Source organism: Triticum aestivum, chromosome 2B (assembly GCF_018294505.1).
Source record: "Triticum aestivum cultivar Chinese Spring chromosome 2B, IWGSC CS RefSeq v2.1, whole genome shotgun sequence".
In the NCBI taxonomy this organism is placed as follows: domain Eukaryota; kingdom Viridiplantae; phylum Streptophyta; class Magnoliopsida; order Poales; family Poaceae; genus Triticum; species Triticum aestivum.
This window is the reverse complement of record NC_057798.1, coordinates 727,024,926-727,045,330: the sequence shown is the minus strand read 5'-3', so window position 1 is coordinate 727,045,330 and position 20,405 is coordinate 727,024,926. Positions and strand designations below refer to the sequence as shown.

General features: G+C 43.9%; 4 protein-coding genes and 1 pseudogene across 6 annotated transcripts; 3 read left to right on the top strand and 2 right to left on the bottom strand.

Annotated features, from left to right (window-relative positions):
• Positions 1 to 312: 312 nt before the first annotated feature.
• Positions 313 to 2,730, bottom strand: LOC123046981 (mediator of RNA polymerase II transcription subunit 7a). 2 transcript variants are annotated; one of them, XM_044470446.1, is made up of 6 exons: positions 2,560 to 2,730; positions 2,261 to 2,418; positions 2,109 to 2,178; positions 1,721 to 1,887; positions 1,562 to 1,635; positions 313 to 680 (listed from the first exon to the last, which is right to left on the bottom strand). In XM_044470446.1, exons 2-6 carry the CDS (start codon positions 2,402 to 2,404, stop codon positions 596 to 598), a joined length of 540 nt encoding a protein of 179 aa, XP_044326381.1. In that variant the 5' UTR covers positions 2,405 to 2,418; positions 2,560 to 2,730; the 3' UTR covers positions 313 to 595. The 2 variants fall into 2 exon arrangements, with proteins under 2 accessions (XP_044326381.1, XP_044326382.1); XM_044470447.1 differs by having other exon boundaries at positions 2,261 to 2,454; positions 2,560 to 2,693.
• Positions 2,731 to 2,821: 91 nt separating this feature from the next.
• Positions 2,822 to 7,121, top strand: LOC123046980 (26S proteasome non-ATPase regulatory subunit 7 homolog A). The gene is made up of 10 exons (XM_044470445.1): positions 2,822 to 3,163; positions 3,410 to 3,502; positions 3,595 to 3,676; positions 4,569 to 4,665; positions 4,746 to 4,821; positions 5,174 to 5,232; positions 5,308 to 5,430; positions 6,433 to 6,490; positions 6,596 to 6,681; positions 6,830 to 7,121. Exons 1-10 carry the CDS (start codon positions 2,977 to 2,979, stop codon positions 6,899 to 6,901), a joined length of 933 nt encoding a protein of 310 aa, XP_044326380.1. The 5' UTR covers positions 2,822 to 2,976; the 3' UTR covers positions 6,902 to 7,121.
• A 342-nt stretch (positions 7,122 to 7,463) lies between these two features.
• Positions 7,464 to 10,199, top strand: LOC123046982 (uncharacterized). Of its 2 annotated transcripts, none has more exons than XM_044470449.1 (5): positions 7,464 to 8,149; positions 8,237 to 8,313; positions 8,403 to 8,500; positions 9,636 to 9,819; positions 9,897 to 10,199. In XM_044470449.1, the coding sequence occupies exons 1-4, from the start codon at positions 7,948 to 7,950 to the stop codon at positions 9,793 to 9,795; spliced, it is 537 nt and encodes a 178-aa protein (XP_044326384.1). In that variant the 5' UTR covers positions 7,464 to 7,947; the 3' UTR covers positions 9,796 to 9,819; positions 9,897 to 10,199. The 2 variants fall into 2 exon arrangements, with proteins under 2 accessions (XP_044326384.1, XP_044326383.1); XM_044470448.1 differs by having other exon boundaries at positions 7,724 to 8,149; positions 9,917 to 10,199.
• Positions 10,200 to 11,163: 964 nt separating this feature from the next.
• On the top strand, positions 11,164 to 18,006 carry LOC123046979 (disease resistance RPP13-like protein 4; annotated as a pseudogene).
• Positions 18,007 to 18,775: 769 nt separating this feature from the next.
• On the bottom strand, positions 18,776 to 20,240 carry LOC123046978 (U3 small nucleolar ribonucleoprotein protein IMP3; the record flags this gene model as incomplete). The annotated part of the gene is given in 3 exon segments (XM_044470444.1): positions 18,776 to 19,197; positions 19,359 to 19,433; positions 20,133 to 20,240. Coding segments are annotated over 3 exon segments (415 nt in total), but the record flags the coding sequence as incomplete, so codon positions are not given.
• Between the last annotated feature and the right edge of the window lie 165 nt (positions 20,241 to 20,405).

The following is a 20,405-nucleotide window of genomic DNA, read 5'->3' as shown; positions in this document are numbered from 1 at the left end:
AGGGGCAGGTTGATGCAAGGGGGGTTAAACGGATGGGGAAGAGGGGCAGGTTGATGCAAGGGGGGTTAAACGGATGGGGAAGAGGGGCAGCGCGGATGGGTGTGGGCATGTGGCAAACGGAAAGCACACACCCTTGGGTGAGGGGGAAGGGGAGCGGCAAAAGTTGCCTTTTGGAACAGGGCTGGGGATGGCATAGCAAACTCTATCCTAAGTCCTCGACACCTATCATTGTGATCCAGCGACTCGTAAACATGCTGCCAGTTTGGATGCCTGGAGCATGCTACAGCTGCGTTCCGGTTGAAAACATGGAAGTGAAAACAAAAGATTCTAAACATTACAATGGAAGTATCCAACATCGAGCTGACCAGGTTCAGTGCTTAAAAGCTTCACAGCACACGCAGATGCATAATTCATCTTTGAAAGCTAGAAATTTCTCATAATTATCACTAGGCTATTTCTACGAGCAAACAGCAGAATGCATTCACCTCACGCCAATACTTTCATCTTAATCCAGCCAACTTGGCACCAGGAAACCCAGGATATCAGAGGCCTTCACACTGGAGTCATAACCTGAAACCCAGGATATTAGAGGCCTTCACATTGGAGTCATAACCTGCTGCTGGCTTCCCTCAATAATAACCAGTGATTCCCCAAGCAGCCTTTGTGCCTCCTCTCTCCTCCTGAAATTAATAGAAAGAAAATACTTAATAAGGCTGTTAAAATAGCCTAGTTACAATAGTATCAGGTGAATTAATGCCATAATTATCATCACTCATTAAAAGAACATTACAGGTTAGAAGATCCAAACAAACACACATGTACCATACCATACAGTGCCTGCTCACAAATACTGTATAAGAGTGGCAAACCAATGCTGCATACAGCATGTGCTCTTTACAAATCAATCAAACATACTCCCTCCGTCCGGAAATACTTGTCGGAGAAATGGATAAAAATGGGTGTATCTAGAACTAAAATACGTCTAGGTACACTCATTTCTCCGACAAGTATTTTTGGAAGGAGGGAGTACTTGATTTGATATCAACAACATCATCAGTTACCAAGTTTTGAACTATATTAAATAGTTCAAACTGCAGCAGCAAGTTATAGCTGGGAGCAACTTTTGGTCTCCCAAACTGCAGCAGCTAGCTATAACCTGAGCTTTCTCTACCTCAGACATGCAATTAGTGTATGAGCGACACAAAAAACGAATATCATAAAAACCACAAGGGCCTTCCTGGTTAAGTATTTTGTGCTTCTAATACATGGATGGATGATAGAATAACATGATGATTGGAGACTAGCATGATTATTAACACAATACATCTCCCCTTGACTTAATTACAAGTGTACAAATATATGATGGTTGTTTCAGTGTACAGTACAGTATTTCTAGGGACCAGGTAATCTAATAAAGCTAATGATAATACATTTGTATTCTGTAAAGAGGTACTGACGCAGAGCTAGATGTGCATCCTTGACTATGAATCATGTCGAATGGAAGATCAACGGTATGCTGATTTACCGGCCAAGTCAAGCTGAAGAAAGTTTAGTTACTCACTGTTTTATATCCTCAATTGCTTGCTTACGGCGCTGTATTTGGCTCTCAAGGAGGTGAATCAATGTCGCTCTTGCCTAAATAAAATCAAAATTAAAATGAGTTATGGTAGTGAATTGCGGAAATAAATTCACCACGTGAAATATAAACTGTAGCTCATACCTGGTGTGGTCGTAGGGAATTAAGAAGATGGTGCAAGTTCTTGAAAATAAGTGAAATGTCTTCAACCCTGCGGGCATACTGAGATGGCCTCTCCACTAAAATATCCGCTAGCTCCAAGATATGGAGTTGAAGCTCTCTGTTGAGTGTCCTTAGCTCCTTCTTGAAGTCTGAAGGTTAAGCAGTTTTTAGCAAACATCGGGCCCACAAGTAACAGAAACAGCTACTCTGCATTCGAGGTACTAACAATAAACAATAACTTCAGCTAATCAAAATTGCAAGTGAATTTTCGACGGCATCCCTAATCATTTAACAGATCACAAAGTAACCATTTGAGGTACATTGTACATCAGTAGATAACCAAATACACGCTGAGAAGAATGAGACACACCGATATCTGGGCCCTTGGGATAAAGCTGGCGAACACCTTGATCCTCCAGACTTGGCAGCACCACATCTGTCTGGAGATCAGATAGGCAAAGCCACAGTCAGTTCGACACAAGCAATGGCACACAACGGAGACGAACGAGATAAGCAGCATACTGTGTAGGTGGCGCCGAAGAGCTGGTACGACCCCTCGATCGGCGGTGGAGGCTCCGGCGCAGACGAGGGGTCCTGCTCGAAGTCCTTGTACAGCCGGTAGAACGGAGGAGGCGGAGGGTACGCCGACGACGTCGCCATTGCCATCTCGCCTTACTCTTCTGCGCCCAATAAATCGAGACGGAAACCGAGAGGAACTAGGGTTACATTTGAATCGGAGAAATTGAGTGAGATGGCAGGGCTGGGAACGGGGGGAAGAGGCGCAGTAGGCATGAGAACTTGCAAGCCATACAGACTCGTACCTCGAGGGACGACCACGGGGACGCACGGCCGCCGGCGAGGCCGGTCGGCGGGCGGAGGCGAGCGGGCGGAGACGGAAGACGAGACGAGGCCGATGCGGGAGGCGACTGACCTTGGTTGGGACGGTGGTGTTGGGCCAGGATCCACAAGGTTCAATCTGAACCGTCCACGAGCGATCGGGCGGCGCAGGAGAGGCCGGTGGGGTCTTCAGCCTCACCCCCTCGACAGAACCTACTAATTTTAAAAGAGCCCCTCGCCTTCCGCCTCCGCCAGAAAGGAAGAAAAAGAGGGGAAGCAAAGCACAAACGCGGCCGTCGCAGCAGCAGCAGAGAGGAGCAGCAGACACCCAACCGCAGCCGTACGCCGCAGATCCGCCGCCGCGCACGCTAGGGTTTCGCGCCGAGGAGAGAGGGGGGGCGATGGACGTGGTGAAGGCGGCGCAGCTCTCGGGGCGGACGCTGGAGAAGGTGGTGGTCCACCCGCTGGTGCTGCTCAGCATCGTCGACCACTACAACCGCGTCGCCCGCGACACCAGGAAGCGCGTCGTCGGCGTGCTCCTCGGCACCTCCTCCCGCGGCGTCGTCGACGTCACCAACTCCTACGCCGGTAAGCGAACGAGCGAACCCCCGCCCGTCCGTCTCTGCCCTTCTAGGGTTTGCGCCGTCCGGGTCCGCCCCGCCTGTTTCCGGGGGATCTGCGCCTCTGGCGGGGCCTAGGGTTCGCGGAACCCGCCCTGGCCGTAGCTGCTGTTAGATCCGCTGGCGTGAAACCCTTGCGTGATTAGATCTGTAGAGCTGTTTTACGGTGGCGGTTTGCTGAATTTGTGAATTGCGGCGGCGTGTGATCTTGCAGTGCCGTTTGAGGAGGATGACAAGGACCCGAGGATCTGGTTCCTCGACCATAATTACCACGAGTCTATGTTCTCCATGTTCAAGAGGATCAACGGTATGCCGTTTTAGAATTTTTAGATTAGATATGCTTGGACTTGCCATGTGTAGTTTTTTCTGTTGAATACTGATGAGCTGTTTCTGATGCAGCCAAGGAGCATGTTGTTGGCTGGTACAGCACTGGTCCAAAACTAAAGGAGAACGACTTGGATGTTCATGCATTGTTTACCAAGTATGATTCTGCTCTACAACCATTTATCCTTGCAGTAATTCAGAAGCTCTTCTCAGTTTGTACACAATTATTTGGTACAATTACTTGCAACTTATACATAAGGACCAATGTTGGAATGCAAGCGTGAACTCTTCAAGGAGGCTAGCTGTCTCTATGAAGTATTTACCATTCAGTCATAATCTAGTTTGGGTTCAGTTGCTGTTTGATTTTGTGCTTCTAGTTCCACATGTGGCTGGAGAAATATCGCCTGTGCACAAAACTTTGTTGTACTCCTCTGTAAAAAAGTATAAGAGCGTTTAGAGAAATATAAGAGCATTTAGCACAAAACTTTGTCGTACTTCTCTAAATGCTCTTATATTTATCTAAACTTCTTTACAGAGGGAGTACAAATAGTCGCAAAGCTCCCAAAATGCATAGCTAGTTTTTATTTTTCCTTCAGTTCTGCTACTGTCCAGAGCAATGGAAAAGTTCTGATGGCCTTATGTAGAGTGTGTTCTTTAGATGTCCTGATATATGGTGTTAGTTATGAAAGGATTGGCAATCTTAGGCATTACAGTAAACAGTCAGCCTGATGATATTTACGTTGGATTGGTCTGCTACTGTAATTCCTCTCCCTCCATCAGTAAAACAATCTAATGTTTAATGAACTTGTTTGCTTGAACCGACTCATGACTTTAGTGACATGGTTGCACCTTTATATGATTCCGGAAGATAAAAGAACAGTGTTAAAATTACCGTACATACATACTTTGCGTTCTTTGGGGGGTGTTGATGGTGGTGACTGGGTTTAGTGATGGAAGTATCGCTTTTTCTATGGGTGATTATTGAATTCCCTTGTTAGGCGCTTACTCTTATGCAGTTAATTTTAATTCTTTTTCTTCACATTGTGCAGCTATGTTCCTAATCCTGTCCTGGTGATTATTGATGTTCAACCCAAGGAGTTGGGAATACCCACCAAAGCATATTATGCTGTAGAAGAGGTTAAAGAGGTGGGTGTATGGTCTAAGATGTTAGAGATTTGATATTTGCTTATTCGGCTTCACTAATGTGATATGGTTTTCCTTCACAGAATGCTACTCAGAAAAGTCAGAAGGTGTTCGTCCACGTGCCATCAGAAATTGCGGCCCATGAAGTCGAGGAAATTGGTAAGAACTAGTCTGTTTGAAATTGCATGAGGAACGGGCATCATGTTTGGCACTTTCAAGTTATACATTCAATAGTTCAGTCACACTTTCTGATAGGCTAGGTCACTTTCTGCAAGAAATCAATGTTCATTATATCTGTAACTGGTACCATATCGGTCGGGTGCTGAGTAGGGATAAATAGGCGAATTTTCCAGTTAATCGGCTATTTGGTGACCCACTGAGTAGCGATTAACTGACCGAGATGCCGATTAACTGGCTGATGTTTGGAACAATCCAAGAAATATAATTTTGTTTGAGAGGTTTTGGGTTCACTTCATAATTTTAGCTGATGTATGCTTTATGCTCTCTTCAGGAGTTGAGCACCTTCTGAGGGATGTGAAAGACACAACAATAAGCACACTTGCCACAGAGGTAATGTTTCATAAGAATTAAGATGGGTGGATACAGTTTGCAGCTTGTGCCCCTAATTTTCATTTGCCAATGTAGGTCAGCAGCAAGCTTGCAGCCCTGAAGGGACTCGATGCGAGGCTTACGGAGATCCGGGGTTATCTAGATCTTGTAATTGAAGGGAAGCTCCCACTGAACCATGAGATTCTGTACCACTTGCAGGTTTGGCTCTCGCTATTTGTTATATGTTATGTTAGCCACTTCTTTTGGGGAGTTGCATTCGATCTTTTCTTCTGTTTGTGTCTCAGTAATTTCTATTATACTTGATCCTCACCAGGAAGGTTCTGTTGCCCCCATGAACCTTAAATGTTTTAAATGTACACCTCTATTCTTAAAGGTTGTCTGGGATGAACTAGTTAATTGCTGTAGTCTCCGGAAGAAAATTGTGATGCTTTACTACTCTCAGGAAGAAAAATGTGATGCTCGAGTACTCTCCGGAAGAAAAATTGTGATGCTTTTTAGCGATTGATGTTTTCCCTTAGGAATATGTGAAAGTTGTGCAACCAGTGAGTGGTTGAAAGATACGTACTCCTAGGCCCTTCTGGGCACCTTGTACAGGTGCTACTGCTATGGCTGCCAAGTAGGGATTTTTTTTTTATGTGGCAAGATAATTAAGAAGAGAGAAGAGTTTGGTTACCCCAGGAAGAAACGATGCTAGATGCGCATACCTAGGTGAAAACTCAATTTTCCACAAAAAAGACAAACTCGTCCACAACTAATTAAATGAAGCTTAGTAACAAGAAGCTAAGCACCCATGCAATGAGAGAGGCCTTAGTGCGTGTTTTATCACCAGCAGTTTCCGCCATAAGTTGAGGCAGATAGGATGCGAAGGGTGCTTTAGAGCCATCAATACATCACTTTGGTTTTGGGATATACTATATTTTGGGTGGTTAAATCATGCTTTATATATGTCTGTTTTTCTGTCCTCAGAACAGTAATTTGTTTGATCATATTGTAGCTTCACCACTTATTAGGTCCACAGTAGGATAAGAAAAACATGATAATTGATGATATATGCATGCCTTAACACACGAGATAATGCTTGATATTTTTAGCGATTATGAGTTGAGAACAATTCAAAATTCGTCCCAAGTTCTGTTACTGAAGCAGTTCTACATTTTCACTCATGGAAGTGTAATATACTTGTTCTGTTTTTTTTTGCAGGATGTGTTTAATCTGCTCCCCAATCTCAACGTAAATGAGCTCATTAAAGCCTTTGCAGGTAATCAAGCATGTCGCCATCAGTTTACCATAACCGGCTTGTTTTCCCCTTTCATTTTCTGGGTTTGCTTATTGCAGCAACTTTATTATCTATCTTTTCATGCAGTGAAAACAAATGATATGATGCTGGTCATATACCTGTCTTCTCTTATCCGGAGTGTCATTGCTCTCCACAATTTGATCAACAACAAGGTAAGTTGTTTCTGTCCGCTAGTTTAAGCTGTTACCAATTCTTCCATCCTTAGCTATATTGGTGTCTTCATGTTGATCTTATGAAGTTATACCCTTCTTTCTGCAAATTTTGCGACAAGTGTGTAATCTTTTATGTGATTCCTTGCAGATGCTAAACAAGGAACATGAGAAGGCCGAGGATTTGAAGCCAGCCGCCGTACCTACTGCAGCAGGGAGCTGAATGTCCTTGTTTGCCTCAAGATGGGGATAGCGATCTATGACCCAGCATTGGGGCAAAGAAACTGTGACATGTTAGCATTGTCTCATTTGTACCAAGTGTCTTGACCTTCAATTTACACTTTGATGTTTACTTCATGTACGATGAGGTCAACGACAAAACCTTACATTCTGTGAGCTCTAGGTCTTTTTGAGGTTTATAATCTAGATCTTATACTGTTTCATCTGCCGCGTCATGGTTTGTGATGCGGATTATCTTAGTAAATGTATGCTTCATTAGAAACATCACTGCCAGTTTACAATGTTGTCTACTTTGGTAGAGTCGTCAGGCTCAGAGGTTACACACTTTGGATAGATGGAACATTGAGTCGATTTCCTTGGTAAAATTTTGACATAGCTTGGTACTGATAAGGCAATCAAACAACAAACGAAAGAACGTACTTGTACAGTTGAAATTTGATTGATTGCTTTAGCACAGAAAAGGCAACCAACAACAGCAAGATACAGGAAATCACCTGATAGATGGCTGTGAGGTACTCCCTTTGTCCACAAATATAAGATGTGGAGATTTAGACGGACTGAAATAAATGAACAAAACACAGTAAAACATGTCTATATACATCTGATTCAGGAAAGAAGTTACTAGAAGAACAGCTTATATTTGTCAACGGAGGAAGTAGTTCATATTCAAACTTCTGAAGCCTTGCTATCTCCAGATTAGTTCCAGGCTTGAATTTGTTATCTACTCCACTGTCGAAACCGAATTGGAATTGGAATTTGAATTTGCTGCTGAAATAAAAAATATATACGGATAAAAAAAAGCTTCAACTGAAGTTTTAAAGATGGGAACGCGCACAGTAGCACTCAACTCAGCCTCCTCCGCCGTGTCCTTGTGTTCCTCTCTCGCCGTGCCAACCCCCCAACCCTCGTGATCGATTCCGATTCCGTGCCCGCGCGTCGAGCGATCGGCCCAGAGAGCTCGTCGACAAATCTCGCTCGTGTCCATCAGATCGCCATCGCCGGCCCACCTGCCCACCTGCCCACCAGTCGATGGCCTTCCCCTCTTTCACATGGCCGTTCCGCCGCCGAGCCGCCGCCGGCGCCAGCGGCGGAGCCGGCCCAAGCAAACCCTCCGCCGCTGAGGGGAAGGAGGAGGACGCGGAGGAGCTCGGCGTCACGCCGCAGCTCCTCGACTTCCTCCGGACGCTCTCCCCCGACGCCTTCAAGTCCTCCGCCCTCCAGCTCCACCAAGGCACCCCCTCCCTCCTCCCCTCTCGATTCCGCTCCCCTGCTAGTTCAGTCTCGATTACTGACGGTGATGCGCCATGTTGTCTCGCAGGGGCCTCGGCGGAGGCGGCGGGAGAGCTCTCGGACTGGCAGCAGCGGCACGCCGTCCTCGTGCTCGCCAGAGCCAAGGTAGGCCCCCCGCGGATCTCGTCCTCCGCTTCGCCCAAGAGAGAGATGGCTCTCAGGTCTCAAACTGTAATAATGTTTGATCCCTGCAGGAACTCGCTAAGGTCCGCTATGATTTGTGCCCACGCCACATGAAGGACAAGCAGTTCTGGACAATCTACTTCCTGCTCGCCAGGACCTACATCTTGCCGTAAGCTCTTGCCTCATTAGCTTTCGCCCATGTGCAAGTGCATTGTTTCAGTCCAAGTGCTCAATTAGCTTCATGGTGGTGTTGATTTTGTGAGTCTTCAGTTAGGAATTCTAGTCCATGCTGTTCCTTAATACCCAGCAAACTATATCCGTATCTAAACATGATGGTCCCAGTTGCATGTGTACCGTTGTGATGTCTTGTAGTATATATTATAAACATCCAGCAAAAGGGATTGGCATCTGAAGATGAGAAATTATGTCAAATATGAGTACCCGTTTTTGTAAAAGTTCAGCAAAAAGGGGACACCATCATGTAAAGTGTGGTCTCTGTTTGCTGAACTATCCATGAGGCGTAATGCTTCCAATAGAGATAGATATAGTACTAGTGCTGTTGACTATATAAAGTTTCTGGTATCACACCAGTATATCTTAATAATACCTCTGTTCAGGCTTATAAGGCCCGCACATAATTTAATGAAAACTCTAACCGTTAATTTGATGTCGCAAAAGTATACCATTGGAAACTTCTTTTAAATGTAAATCCAGTGATATATGTTGTGGCATATAAATAATATTTTGTTGATCAGAATAATGTTTAAAGTTTTTCTTTATACACGCCAACCTTATAAACCTGGAATGTGGCAGCCATGGAGGTGATTGTTCCTTGCTGTACTCCACTAACTTCTACTTCCTGAAAGATTTCATTGAGTAGATATGTTCAATGTATAAATAACCTGGCTGAAAGAAGAATTCACCATCCTTGGTTAGTTTTGGAGATGTATTTGTTATGTGATTCAAGATTAGACTCTGAACTACTGCAGCTACCTTGTAGTGTTCTCGTGGGACGCAGCCAAAATATAAGGTGGGACTTGCATAATTCAGACTAACATTATTGACTATCATGTACTACTATGGTAGACCAACATTTATACGGTGGTTCTTCTGCAACCGTGTGCAGAATTTACTACCACCTAGTACTCTTCTCAGTAGCCACCGAGGCTTGAGAACCGAGATGGAGTGATCTGCTGTGGTCATATAGGCTTTAGCTCCAGCTGCTATATAATACTCTAATTCTGTCCTACCAATCTGCCATGGGTTATTGACAGACATTTTAAAAACATGTTCTCTTCTTACAGGTACGAGTTACGTGCCATACAAAAAGAGAAGGTAAGAAGGATGGAGACAGAGAACGGAAAGTCAAAAGAAGTGATTGCTGTTGAGGTGGAGATGCAGGAATCGAAATGCAGTAGAGAATCTCAAACGTTACCAGATGATTCAGAACCTCAGGATTCATAGTTGATGTTGCTGACGGCATATTAGGTAAGGGCTGGAAGCAGCTGTATCAAAATTGATATCTGGCTTAATTCAGAACTCATTTTTCCAGTTGAATGACCCAGGCTTCAAAATTATTTCACAGAAGTTTCAGATGCATGCGATGGGTGTTCATTGTGACTTCTGGCTGGATGTAGCAATCTCCGCAGCGTGCCATTGGGGTGCCTGTATGTGTAGTAATCAAATTTTGGAGTCTAGGAATTTTGAGGCAGCACGCTGCATCTGCTGATAGCAACATAGCAGCTGTTTGTTGGCTGTGCACTGACATGTAAGCTGATGTGAACTTGGCCGTGATCTTGAATTGAAGTCCATGTACTATATCTTTTATGTATTCTTGTGCGGGCTTTTCCCCCATATTGTTTGAGGCATTCACAGCTTTCTGTTTTCGCTGCCCGGCTATTCTGGAACTTTACTGGAAATTCTGCTGCACTGAAACATTTGTTATGCACGTCTAGTTGATTTTACAGGGATTTCTAGTCTCATTTAAGGCAGATTTTCTGCTTAATTTAGTTAGGCATAAGGCATACGAGTGACATCTCAAATTAATTGCACAAGTTGCATGTGTTTCATGACATCTCAAACTGAAATCAAGATCCCAAGACTGAAAAACAACTGGACAAATTGATGCGTTTTCGAAAATTAATTGCAACCGAGGTGGGTTTTTTAAAGAATATAGTACTGTATCAGACAATCATAGAGTGCAGCGTTTCGGTGCCCAGGCTCATCCGCACCTGGTCAGAAAAAAATCACAAAACAATTCAAAAAATTCCGAAAACAATTTGCATGATAGAAAATTTATTGTGTGAGATCCGCTCCAATTTTCAGGTCATTTGGACATGTGAGTTGCTCTCAGCAAAAAAAGGCAAATCGGGTCAAAACAGTGCATGAACAGTAAACTTTTTTACAGACCCCGAATTCGTCTCTTTTGCCGAGAGCTGCTCGGATACCCAAATGATTTAAAAATTGAAGCGGACTTCAAGCATCAAATTATCTACGATGCATTTTTTTGAATTTTTTGAATTTTTCTAGCATTTGAATTTTTTTTCAGCGCGGGTGCAGATGAGCCTAGCGTGGGCTCAGAAGTGGATTATCGACAATCATATACTTCCTCTGTTCCTAAATGTAAGTCTTTGTAGAGATTCCACTATGAACCCATACAGATGTATATAGATGCATTTTAAGTTTAGATTTATTCATTTTGCTCCGTATGTAGTCCACCTAATGAAATCCCTACAAAGACTTGTACTATTTAGGAACGGAGGGAGTAGTCTTCTCGCAAAAAGAAAAATAGACAATCATAGTCATTCCGTGGAAAAGAGAGTAGGAGTATTATTTTTCGATTTTGCCTTTTGGCCTTTTCCACTGGAATGTGGGCCCCGCTCTCTATCCATCTCTCCTCTCCCACTTCCAGCGTTCCCCTCGCCCAGGTGTCACTGTTTCGAAACAGAGACAGGCAGAGAGGGAGCGGAGAAGACAGAGGGAGGGGAATCACGGGGGAAAAGCGGCGGTTCCGACGCAGAGTCACCGGCGTCGATATCCCCAGCCACGGCGACGCGTCGCCCGCTTCTTCGGGCCCTGCGAAGCGGGTGAGTCACCCAACCGACTGAAGAACAGCGGTCAGCGACCATGTTTTCTTCCTGTTCGCGCCCAATCCGCATGCATGCCGTGAAATTTCTAGGGTTCTAGTAGCAGCCAATTTGCCCCATACCCCATCTATGAGGGACGGGGGTGCTGGTAGAGGTGTGCTAGCTTTCGAATCGACCAAGATAGGAGCAGCAAATGACCCGACGACTTTTTCAGCTAGCTTGCAAGCTGATCTCTGATGTGCTCTGCTCGGCTGTGACGTTCCGTTCGGGTTTCAGCTCTCTGGTTTTCAGAGCTCAACAGTGAACACCCTCTTGTAACTTGTTCCATTACTAGAGGGACTTAGATTCAGATACTAGTAGCTAACACCCCTGCACCTCTTCCTGCTAGAAAAATCAGAGGAAGCAGAAAAGCACCCCCGCTCTTTGAATATCCTACATCATTCCTGCGGATTCCCATGGCTCGTGTTTAAACATTTTCTGTGACTTGTTAGAAATCTGAAACTCTTGTTTCAACAAATTTGTACGGTTTGTCCCAGCTAGTTCCCACAGATATATTTCTGCACTCCTTACGTTATGTGCAGCTAGTTTGTAAAGGACAAAACCATATTCTCGTTTTTTTCGTTACGCACTTCTGTTTGTATCTATCTGAATTGCAAATGCCATTTCAGCGAATTCTGTTTGTCTCTTGTTCCATTCATCAGATTTTTTTTTTTTTTTGGCTTTAGTACTTGCTTGGAGTTTTGCTGATGTTTAGAATTCTTCAGCTCCCAAACGAGGAAGTTTTGTATTTATCTCGTTCTTGCATGGTCTGAAATTACAATTTTCAGAGGTTTCAGATGGGAGGAAGCGGGGAGGGCACATGTGGTTTACTCGTCGAGTTGGGGTAGGGGTTTTGCGTGGGTACTGCTGATAAAGAACAGAGGAAGGGGATTCTTTTCACACTTTTACGTCCTTCCTTTTTCCATCCCATTTATCTCAAAATCTAAAGAGGGGTTAAGCCCAACTAGTGTGGGGGTTCTTTCAACAACAACAACAAAGCCTTTAGTCCCACACAAGTTGGGGTAGGCTCGAGGTGAAACCCATAAGATCTCGCAACCAACTCATGGTTCTGGCACATGGATAGCAAGCTTCCACGCACCCCTGTCCATGGCTAGTTCTCTGTCGATACTCCAGTCCTTCAGATCCCTCTTTACGGACTCCTCCCATGTCAAGTTCGGTCTACCCCGACCTCTCTTGACATTATCGGCACGCTTTAGCCGTCGACTAGGCACTGGCCTTTTCTGTCCAGAGAAAATAGAAAAATAGAAAAATAAAAAAAAGTTATAGAAATAAGCCCAGAGTTATCATGTCATATTATATCTTTTTCGTTTTCTTTTTTCTGTCATATCATATCCTTTTCATTTTCTGGTTGTGTTATATTTGGTTGTAATCTTTTTTTTTCACATAATAAAAATGAAAAAATATGCAAAAAGTGAGTCACAGCCTCACAGGGACAAGCCAAGCCCAAAACAGTAAAGCCCACAACCACACTTCAAAAGACAACTCATAAAGACAAACAGAGCCCACAACCAAAGCCCGGAAAGGAAAAACACAACCTGCGACAAGGGGTGACCGAAACAGGCAAAAATCAATGTACATGACGTCAGCCGACTGAGCCTTAGCTAGACCCATCTACTATCTGTCTTTCAAACATATATTTTGTATCTAAATCCCACCGTAAATGCAAAGCTGAAAGCCCCATCCTCTGCCGTTCTACGAGCTAGTTGCTCTAAGCTCTGATCTCTCCATTTGATTCAAGGTGATTGATATCAGCTCAACTAGACAATTCTAGCCTTGTAGTGTATCATCGTAGATTATTACTTTTTTAACTAAACTATTCGGTTTTATTTCGAGTGACCACTGCGACATTCATGGTCGGATTTTGTGTGTGTAGCATTGTCTTGTTTGCAAGCTCATTTTTTCCTTTTTTTTTGCTTGTCTCTAGATTATCCTCTCCTTTTTTCTGTGGTGGCTGGCGACTATGAACCAATCTTTGAGCATGGGGTCGTTGATGTACAAGGTAGTAATAAAGACGACTAATTTTGTTCGACTGCATGTTTTCAGCAGCAGCTCAAGCGATGACAGGGGTTCTGAATGCCTTGGCATCTTACGTTACCAAGATGCTCGCCGACATGGCTAGAGAAGAGGTGGCCATGCTGATCGGGGTCTCCAGCGCGATCGACGATCTAACCATCAAGCTTGGGGACCTCCAGAATTTCCTTGCTGATGCCGATAGGAGAAACATCACCGACGAGAGTGTTCGGGGGTGGGTGGAGCAATTGAAGCATGCCATGTATCACGCTACCGACATCATCGATCTGTGTCAGCTCAAGGCCATGGAGCAAGGTCCATCCAAGGACATGGGGTGTCTTAACCCCATGTTCTTGTGCATTCAGAATCCCCTCCATGTACACGACATCGGCAGCCGCATTAAGGCACTGAACAAGAAGTTGGATAACATCTGCAAGAGGGGTCGTAGTTTCAATTTCATCAAGCTTGAAGTCTACCAGGACCAGAAGACAAATCGATCTCATGGTATTGACCGCAAGATGAATCCATTGTTGGAGCGGTCGGGCGTGGTTGGGGAGAAGATCGAAGATGACACGAGATCGCTTGTTCAGCTGCTCACGAAGGAAGTCATTGACACGAGTGATAGCATCATGGTGTTCGCCATCGTTGGTGTTGGCGGGATTGGTAAGACCACCCTTAGCAAGAAGATCTTTAACGACGAAGCAATACAAGGCAAGTTCACCAAGAAAATATGGTTAAGTATCACACAAGAATTCAGCGAGGTTGACTTATTGAGGACAGCCATCACTACCGCCGAAGGAAATTTGCCAGGACCTGGGGGTGGGTCTCAAGACAAAACTTTGCTCGTGCCGGCTCTTGCAAGTGCTATCAAAGATAAGCTATTTCTTGTGTTGGATGACATGTGGGGCACCTATGAATGGACGAACTTGCTTAAGGCTCCCATTAGCCACAGTGCCCCGGGTAGCCGAGTCCTCGTCACCACAAGACATGAAACTGTTGCCCGAGGCATGAAAGCAGTAAATCCATACCACCGCATCAACAAATTAGGGCCCAAAGATGGCTGGTCATTGCTCACGAAGCAGGTGAGCACATAACTACTGGTAGCCTCCGTTCTATCTCAAGTAATACGTTCATTTATTGACACGTGGGGATGCAAATTTGGTACCTTTAGGGTACCCTCCGGCCCTCCTTAGTCTACCAAATGAACAAATGATATGAATTCTGAAAATTTAGTTCATTTAGTTGAACCAAGGAGGGTCGGAGGGTACCCTTTAGGTTCCAATTTGCATCCCTATTAACATGGGAAGTGGCAATATTTTTTGTTGTACTCTTGGTGCTTACTGCCTTAAGTACGTGCTTCATCTTTTTGGTGCGTCACTGTATATGACAACTGTTGTTTGATTAACATTACTACTAGTACACTAGTGTTCGTTATGAATAGGCACATAGACCAAGCGTCCACACCAACTGCTTGTACGTAGTACTTTTATATTGATTATCACCACATAATGTAAGCACTGCCTTTTAATGGTATGTACGCCTTAAAGTTCTTAATACCTCCACAACTACTAGACTATCTTCTAATTGGTCATTCTAGACTACTGAGAACATGCATATGCTTGTTGGCCTGTTGTTTATCTCTGATTCGTAGATTGTGTTGAGAGTAACTAGCTAGGTAATTAGATCATTTATGTGTCAAATAAAAAGACATGGACATTGATCCATCCAGATGCTTTTGATTGACAACTTAATTTATCAGTAGACTGGACTATAGGTGCTCAATTAATGTGTGTGAGTGTGTTCCATATTAATTCTCAATTAATGTGTTTATTCCATATTAATTCTCAATTGTTTGAAGGTACTCATGACCGAGAAAAGCGAACCTGCAGTGGATATGCTGAAGGATATTGGACTTCAAATTGTAGAAAAATGTGATGGGTTACCACTTGCCATAAAAGTGATGGGAGGACTCCTATGCCAGAAGGAAAAAACCCGGCATGATTGGGAGAAGGTATTGAATGATGCTGTATGGTCAATACATCAAATGCCAGAAGAGCTAAATCATGCAATATATCTTAGCTATGAGGACTTGTCCCCTTGTTTAAAACAATGCTTTCTGCACTTCTCCCTTAAGCCTAAAAAGATGATTTTAGATGATACACAATTCGTCGACATGTGGATTGGTGAAGGATTTGTTAATGGAGACTTAGATAGATTGGAAGAAATAGGAACTGAGTACCATAAAGAGCTGAGGTTGAGGAACCTTATAGAGTCGGATACATCATATGCCAGTCAGTATGTTTGCAAGATGCATGATGTTATTCGTTCATTCGCTCAATTCATGACAAGAAATGAAGCACTAGTAGCTCATAATGGAGAAACTGTTAATAGTAAACTTCATTTGCAAAGGTTTCTCCGGTTGTCTATAGAGACTAATGGATTGGAATCAGATGAATTTGAGTGGAGAAGTTTACAAGAGCAAATATCTCTAAGATCGTTAATGTTAATTGGAAACTTCAAGGTTCAGTCTGGTGATTCCTTGGTTACCTTTCCAAGTCTGCGGACTCTACACGTAGAGTCTGCAGAGTTCGCCACAATGGTTGAATCTCTGTATCATCTCAAACACTTGAGGTATTTGTCAATGGATAGATGCGCTGATATAGATTGCTTGCCAGAGAACATTCACAAAATGAAGTTCTTACAACACATTAGTCTTGAAGGTTGTGAGAATCTTGTGAAACTTCCTGATAGCATTGTGAAGTTAACGGAACTAAGATATCTTCAACTTGAAGGCACAGGTATATATAGTATTCCTAGGGGTTTCCATGCTCTAACAAATTTGAGGACACTATCTGGGTTCCAAGTACACATGGATGGTGATTGGTGTAGCTTGGAAGAGCTTGGACCTCTTTCCCAGCTTAGGGGCATTGGATTAGTGGGCCTGGGGAATGTATCTGATGCTTCATTTGTCACAAAGGTTAGGCTTGATCAAAAAGTGCATCTTTCTAGGATGCGCTTATTATCCAGTATTGCGTGTAAGAAGAATCAAGGAGTAATTGAGGAGGTGTTTAATGAGCTATCTCCTCCTCCGTGCATAGAAATTATTTCCGTTGAAGGATATATCGGGCGCCACCTGCCAAGATGGATGATGTCGACAGCAACAATGCCCCTCAATAGCTTGAGGACACTAGTGATGGAAGATTTGGCTTGTTGCATCCAACTTCCTGATGGATTATGTCAGCTCCCATTGCTGGACTACCTGCAAGTCAACCGTGCTCCAGCGATCAAGTGCATTGGGCCAGAATTTGTGGGCCCCCAAAGCCACCGTTGCTATCCTTCATCCCACATGGTGACTGCATTTCCGAGGCTGCGTGAGATGGATTTATTAGAATTCGTGGAATTGGAGGAGTGGGAGTGGGAGGAGGAAGTGCAAGCTATGCCAGTCTTGGACGCGCTTACTTTCACAAGGTGTAATTTGAAGTGTATCCCTCCCGGTCTTGCCTCACATGCAAAGGCTTTGAAAAAGTTGACCTTGTGGAGCATGTGGCGTCTCCATTCACTAGAGAACTTTGCTTCTGTTGTCGAGCTCGACCTGTATGACTTACCCAAGCTGATTAGTATCTCCAATTTCCCTGAATTGCAAAAGCTTGAGATCAAGTCATGCCCCGAGCTCACCTCACTAGAGGAAATGAGTGCACTACGGAGACTTGTGCTGACAGTTCCCGGCTACGGTGAAAGATTCCGGCTCTCGCCCAGCAAGATGGGACTCCCCTTGTACATTCAAACTGTAAATCCAAGCCATTTGCTGGTGGACTGCGGTCTGGAGATACTTGGTTTCATGGCCGCAGGAAAATCTGGCAGCGAGTGGGACAAGTTTAGCCATATCCAGCACGTTGAGGCTTATGCAGACAGTGATTGCTGGGATGACAAGAAATGGCACGTGTTGTACACAAGGGAACCTTTCAGCATTGAAACAAATGTGCAGGTAATAATTAGTATGTAGACTCCCTAATATATCTGAATTTTAATCTCTTCCTGCTGTTTCCGTCTTAACCTCGTCGATTCCGCAGCCTGCATTTCCGCGCTTGCTTAGAGGAGCAAAAACTGTCCGCGGATAGAGAAGAGGAAGAGCATGAATCTGATCCAACGGAATTGGCACCTATTCTCATGGGAAATAAATAAGCACGGTATGTTGCTACCAGGTTGGAACCAAATGCAACCTCCAGTTCTTCCTCCTCGCCTCAAGTGCCAGCGATTCAGTGCGCATGCACGCATCCGTGGGAAACAACTGCAGTGGTTGGGCTCCATAACCAAGATGACGGAAAGATTAATTTGCTGTCGAGAGAACAAAGGCGTCGTGTAGAAAATGGCTTGCGGTTATGCGATGATTAAATTGTGTTTATGAAGATCTGATGCTATATTGAGGTCGTGAGCACGTCACTCGTTGTTGTTGAAGTATGAGACTGCACTCGTCACCCGTTTACTTTCAGTTTGAATGAATAAACATTTGACCTTTCAATTTGGTACGACCCAACGAACTACATAGATGAGCACCTGTGCTATTATTAGTATTCACATCATGCATGACAGCAGCAGATTGTAAAATTTATACCATAAAAACTGAGAGAAAAAGGAAACAATATGGCTGATCATGTTCAATGAAACCAAGTTGATTTTAGGCTACATCTGTACATCAACAACAACAAAACAAGGCTGCTTCTTTGTATCGCTGTAAGGAAACTGCTCTTGCTGTAATTCAGAGATAAGAATTTCCCAGTGATTTGTTTCGTCAGCTCCGTGGTAACTTTTCTTTACATCAAGGAACGTCTTTTATTAACTTGTGATAAGAGCTGCATCATCAAGAAAAAATGGAGCTAATTCTGGGGGTACACCTTCAAACCATAGAGAGCTAAGCAATCCCCTGCCATCCTAGCCAATACACCTGTACGTTTGTTGTAAAACCAAGCAGTAAATAGGAGAAACTAGCTAGTCTTTTGCGTTAATTTATTCCTGGGTTCCCAGCTTATTGTCCAAATTTGCTTCTTCATTCGTCAAAGAGCAGCATCACAACTTATGATACTTCATATCAGCAATTCATCCGAAGTCCAGCTACATATACAATTCATAGACAGGAAGATCAGGGAATTACACAACGTGCTTTTATCAGAGCACAATTTGTTAGCAACAAGCAATTCAATCAACTTGCAGAGTAGAACGCACATTGTACATATTCAGCTGAACATCAAAATTTATGTATGATACTGTATCAGCATGTGCAAGGGAAAGCGGAAGGGGACAAGTATGAACTGATTATGGCATTTGCATTCTATAGCAGTTTAGCTTTCATCACACAAGTAGCTTTGCAACAGATAACTACCTCGACATATTTTAGCCTCAGATTCAGGTTTAAAAAATATTACAGGAGTAGCTACACTGAACCACTGATGTTCCCAAAATTTCTACTATCACAACATATCTTTAAATCATGGCATCATAATCATCCAATGCACCATTATACTCCATGATCTTCTTCTTGATCTTTGAGGAATCCACCCAGGTGATGAAATCCTCCATGTTCCTGGTCACAAGGAAGGCTGGATCGGTGACCGTCTCTGGGCCTACACGCACATGGCCCTGTTCAATGTAGGTGACGGCCTCTTTAAGGTGTTCAGCAAACTTGAGCTTCACCATAATTGTTGCAAGTCTCCGCCTACAATAGTTTAGCAAACAATATGGTAAGTGAAATATGACACGTACACAGGTCATTGAGTGATTCTTGGCAATAAACGCTTTCTAAAATTAACTGGCAAATAAAATGCACTATATTCAGCGATCAAAGAATGTTATAACCCGGGAGAGAGACAAAGAGACCTGGCGAAGGCGCTCACTGAAAGTTTCTCACATTTAACCAAGCTCTTCTTTGTTGGAATTACACCCATATTATACCTGAAATTCAAGAAAACTTCTTTAGACTAGACAAATGAGCAGGCCAGTGAAAGTAGCAAGGAATAAGCGGAAGTGGCAAGCAAGAACTGCATGATTTAACCAAAAGGAAATAGTTTTAGATGATTCTGGTAAGATGGCTTACTCAACCAACACGAGCATGCTCAGACATAAGCAGAACAGTATAATGAGAAACCGATAATCTCAGAGAGGTTTATGCATTCTGGGCAAATAATCAAGTAGTGCTAACATATGTCGAAAGTACAATTAATATACTCAAATGATAAGTGCCACACAGCAGGTGCGTGGCACTCTGGCCCTGACGTTTTTTGATGGCAATTCCAGTCACACAAGGATGACAATGTGCAGTGACACACGGCAATTCCAGTCACGCAAGCACGAAAGTTGCCATCCTCACGTCACTAAACATGCCGCCGAAAATGTTCAGAGTTGCCATGTGCTCGTACATGACGTTCGGTACTTACCAGGGTCCTTAATTTATAGACAAGAGCACACATCAAAAGCCTCACACATCTCTAACTCTATAATAACAATCAAAGTGGCAATTGCAGATAAGCCTGGAGCATTCTCACAAGGTTGCGGCCCATGATGGATATACAGTCCTCACAGTATGCAGTAAAAATTTCAAACAAACAAATGCATACAGCATCACACATGCATCGAGGGTCTGCGGCGTCTTACAGCTTATCGATGAGCATGTCCGTCATCTCGATTCTGAAAGGGTCCCTCGGATCCATCTGCTTTATGATGTTCACGAGCTTCTGCGCCATCAAGCAAATCCCGTTGTACCTGCCGCGACACCACAACAGTCACAGGATCGATTAGTTACAGGGCACCGCCCAGCAAACGCTACGATTTCTTGAACCAACACGCTCAGCGAATCCCGGGAGGCGATCGGCGCGCTCAGCAAATCCCAGCCGCGAGATCGAACTGGGTCTGACGGGCAGGAGGAGA

Coding starts and splice junctions, on each gene's coding strand:
- LOC123046981 (XM_044470446.1), bottom strand. CDS start 2,404: ATGGCAATGGCGACGTCGTCGGCGTACCCTCCGCCTCCTCCGTTCTAC. Junction 2,179..2,260: donor TCTTCGGCGCCACCTACACA/GTATGCTGCTTA, acceptor TCTGATCTCCAG/ACAGATGTGGTGCTGCCAAG. Junction 1,636..1,720: donor ATTCCCTACGACCACACCAG/GTATGAGCTACA, acceptor GATTTTATTTAG/GCAAGAGCGACATTGATTCA.
- LOC123046980 (XM_044470445.1), top strand. CDS start 2,977: ATGGACGTGGTGAAGGCGGCGCAGCTCTCGGGGCGGACGCTGGAGAAG. Junction 3,164..3,409: donor CGTCACCAACTCCTACGCCG/GTAAGCGAACGA, acceptor GTGATCTTGCAG/TGCCGTTTGAGGAGGATGAC. Junction 5,233..5,307: donor TAAGCACACTTGCCACAGAG/GTAATGTTTCAT, acceptor TTGCCAATGTAG/GTCAGCAGCAAGCTTGCAGC.
- LOC123046982 (XM_044470449.1), top strand. CDS start 7,948: ATGGCCTTCCCCTCTTTCACATGGCCGTTCCGCCGCCGAGCCGCCGCC. Junction 8,150..8,236: donor CGCCCTCCAGCTCCACCAAG/GCACCCCCTCCC, acceptor GTTGTCTCGCAG/GGGCCTCGGCGGAGGCGGCG. Junction 8,314..8,402: donor TCGTGCTCGCCAGAGCCAAG/GTAGGCCCCCCG, acceptor TGATCCCTGCAG/GAACTCGCTAAGGTCCGCTA.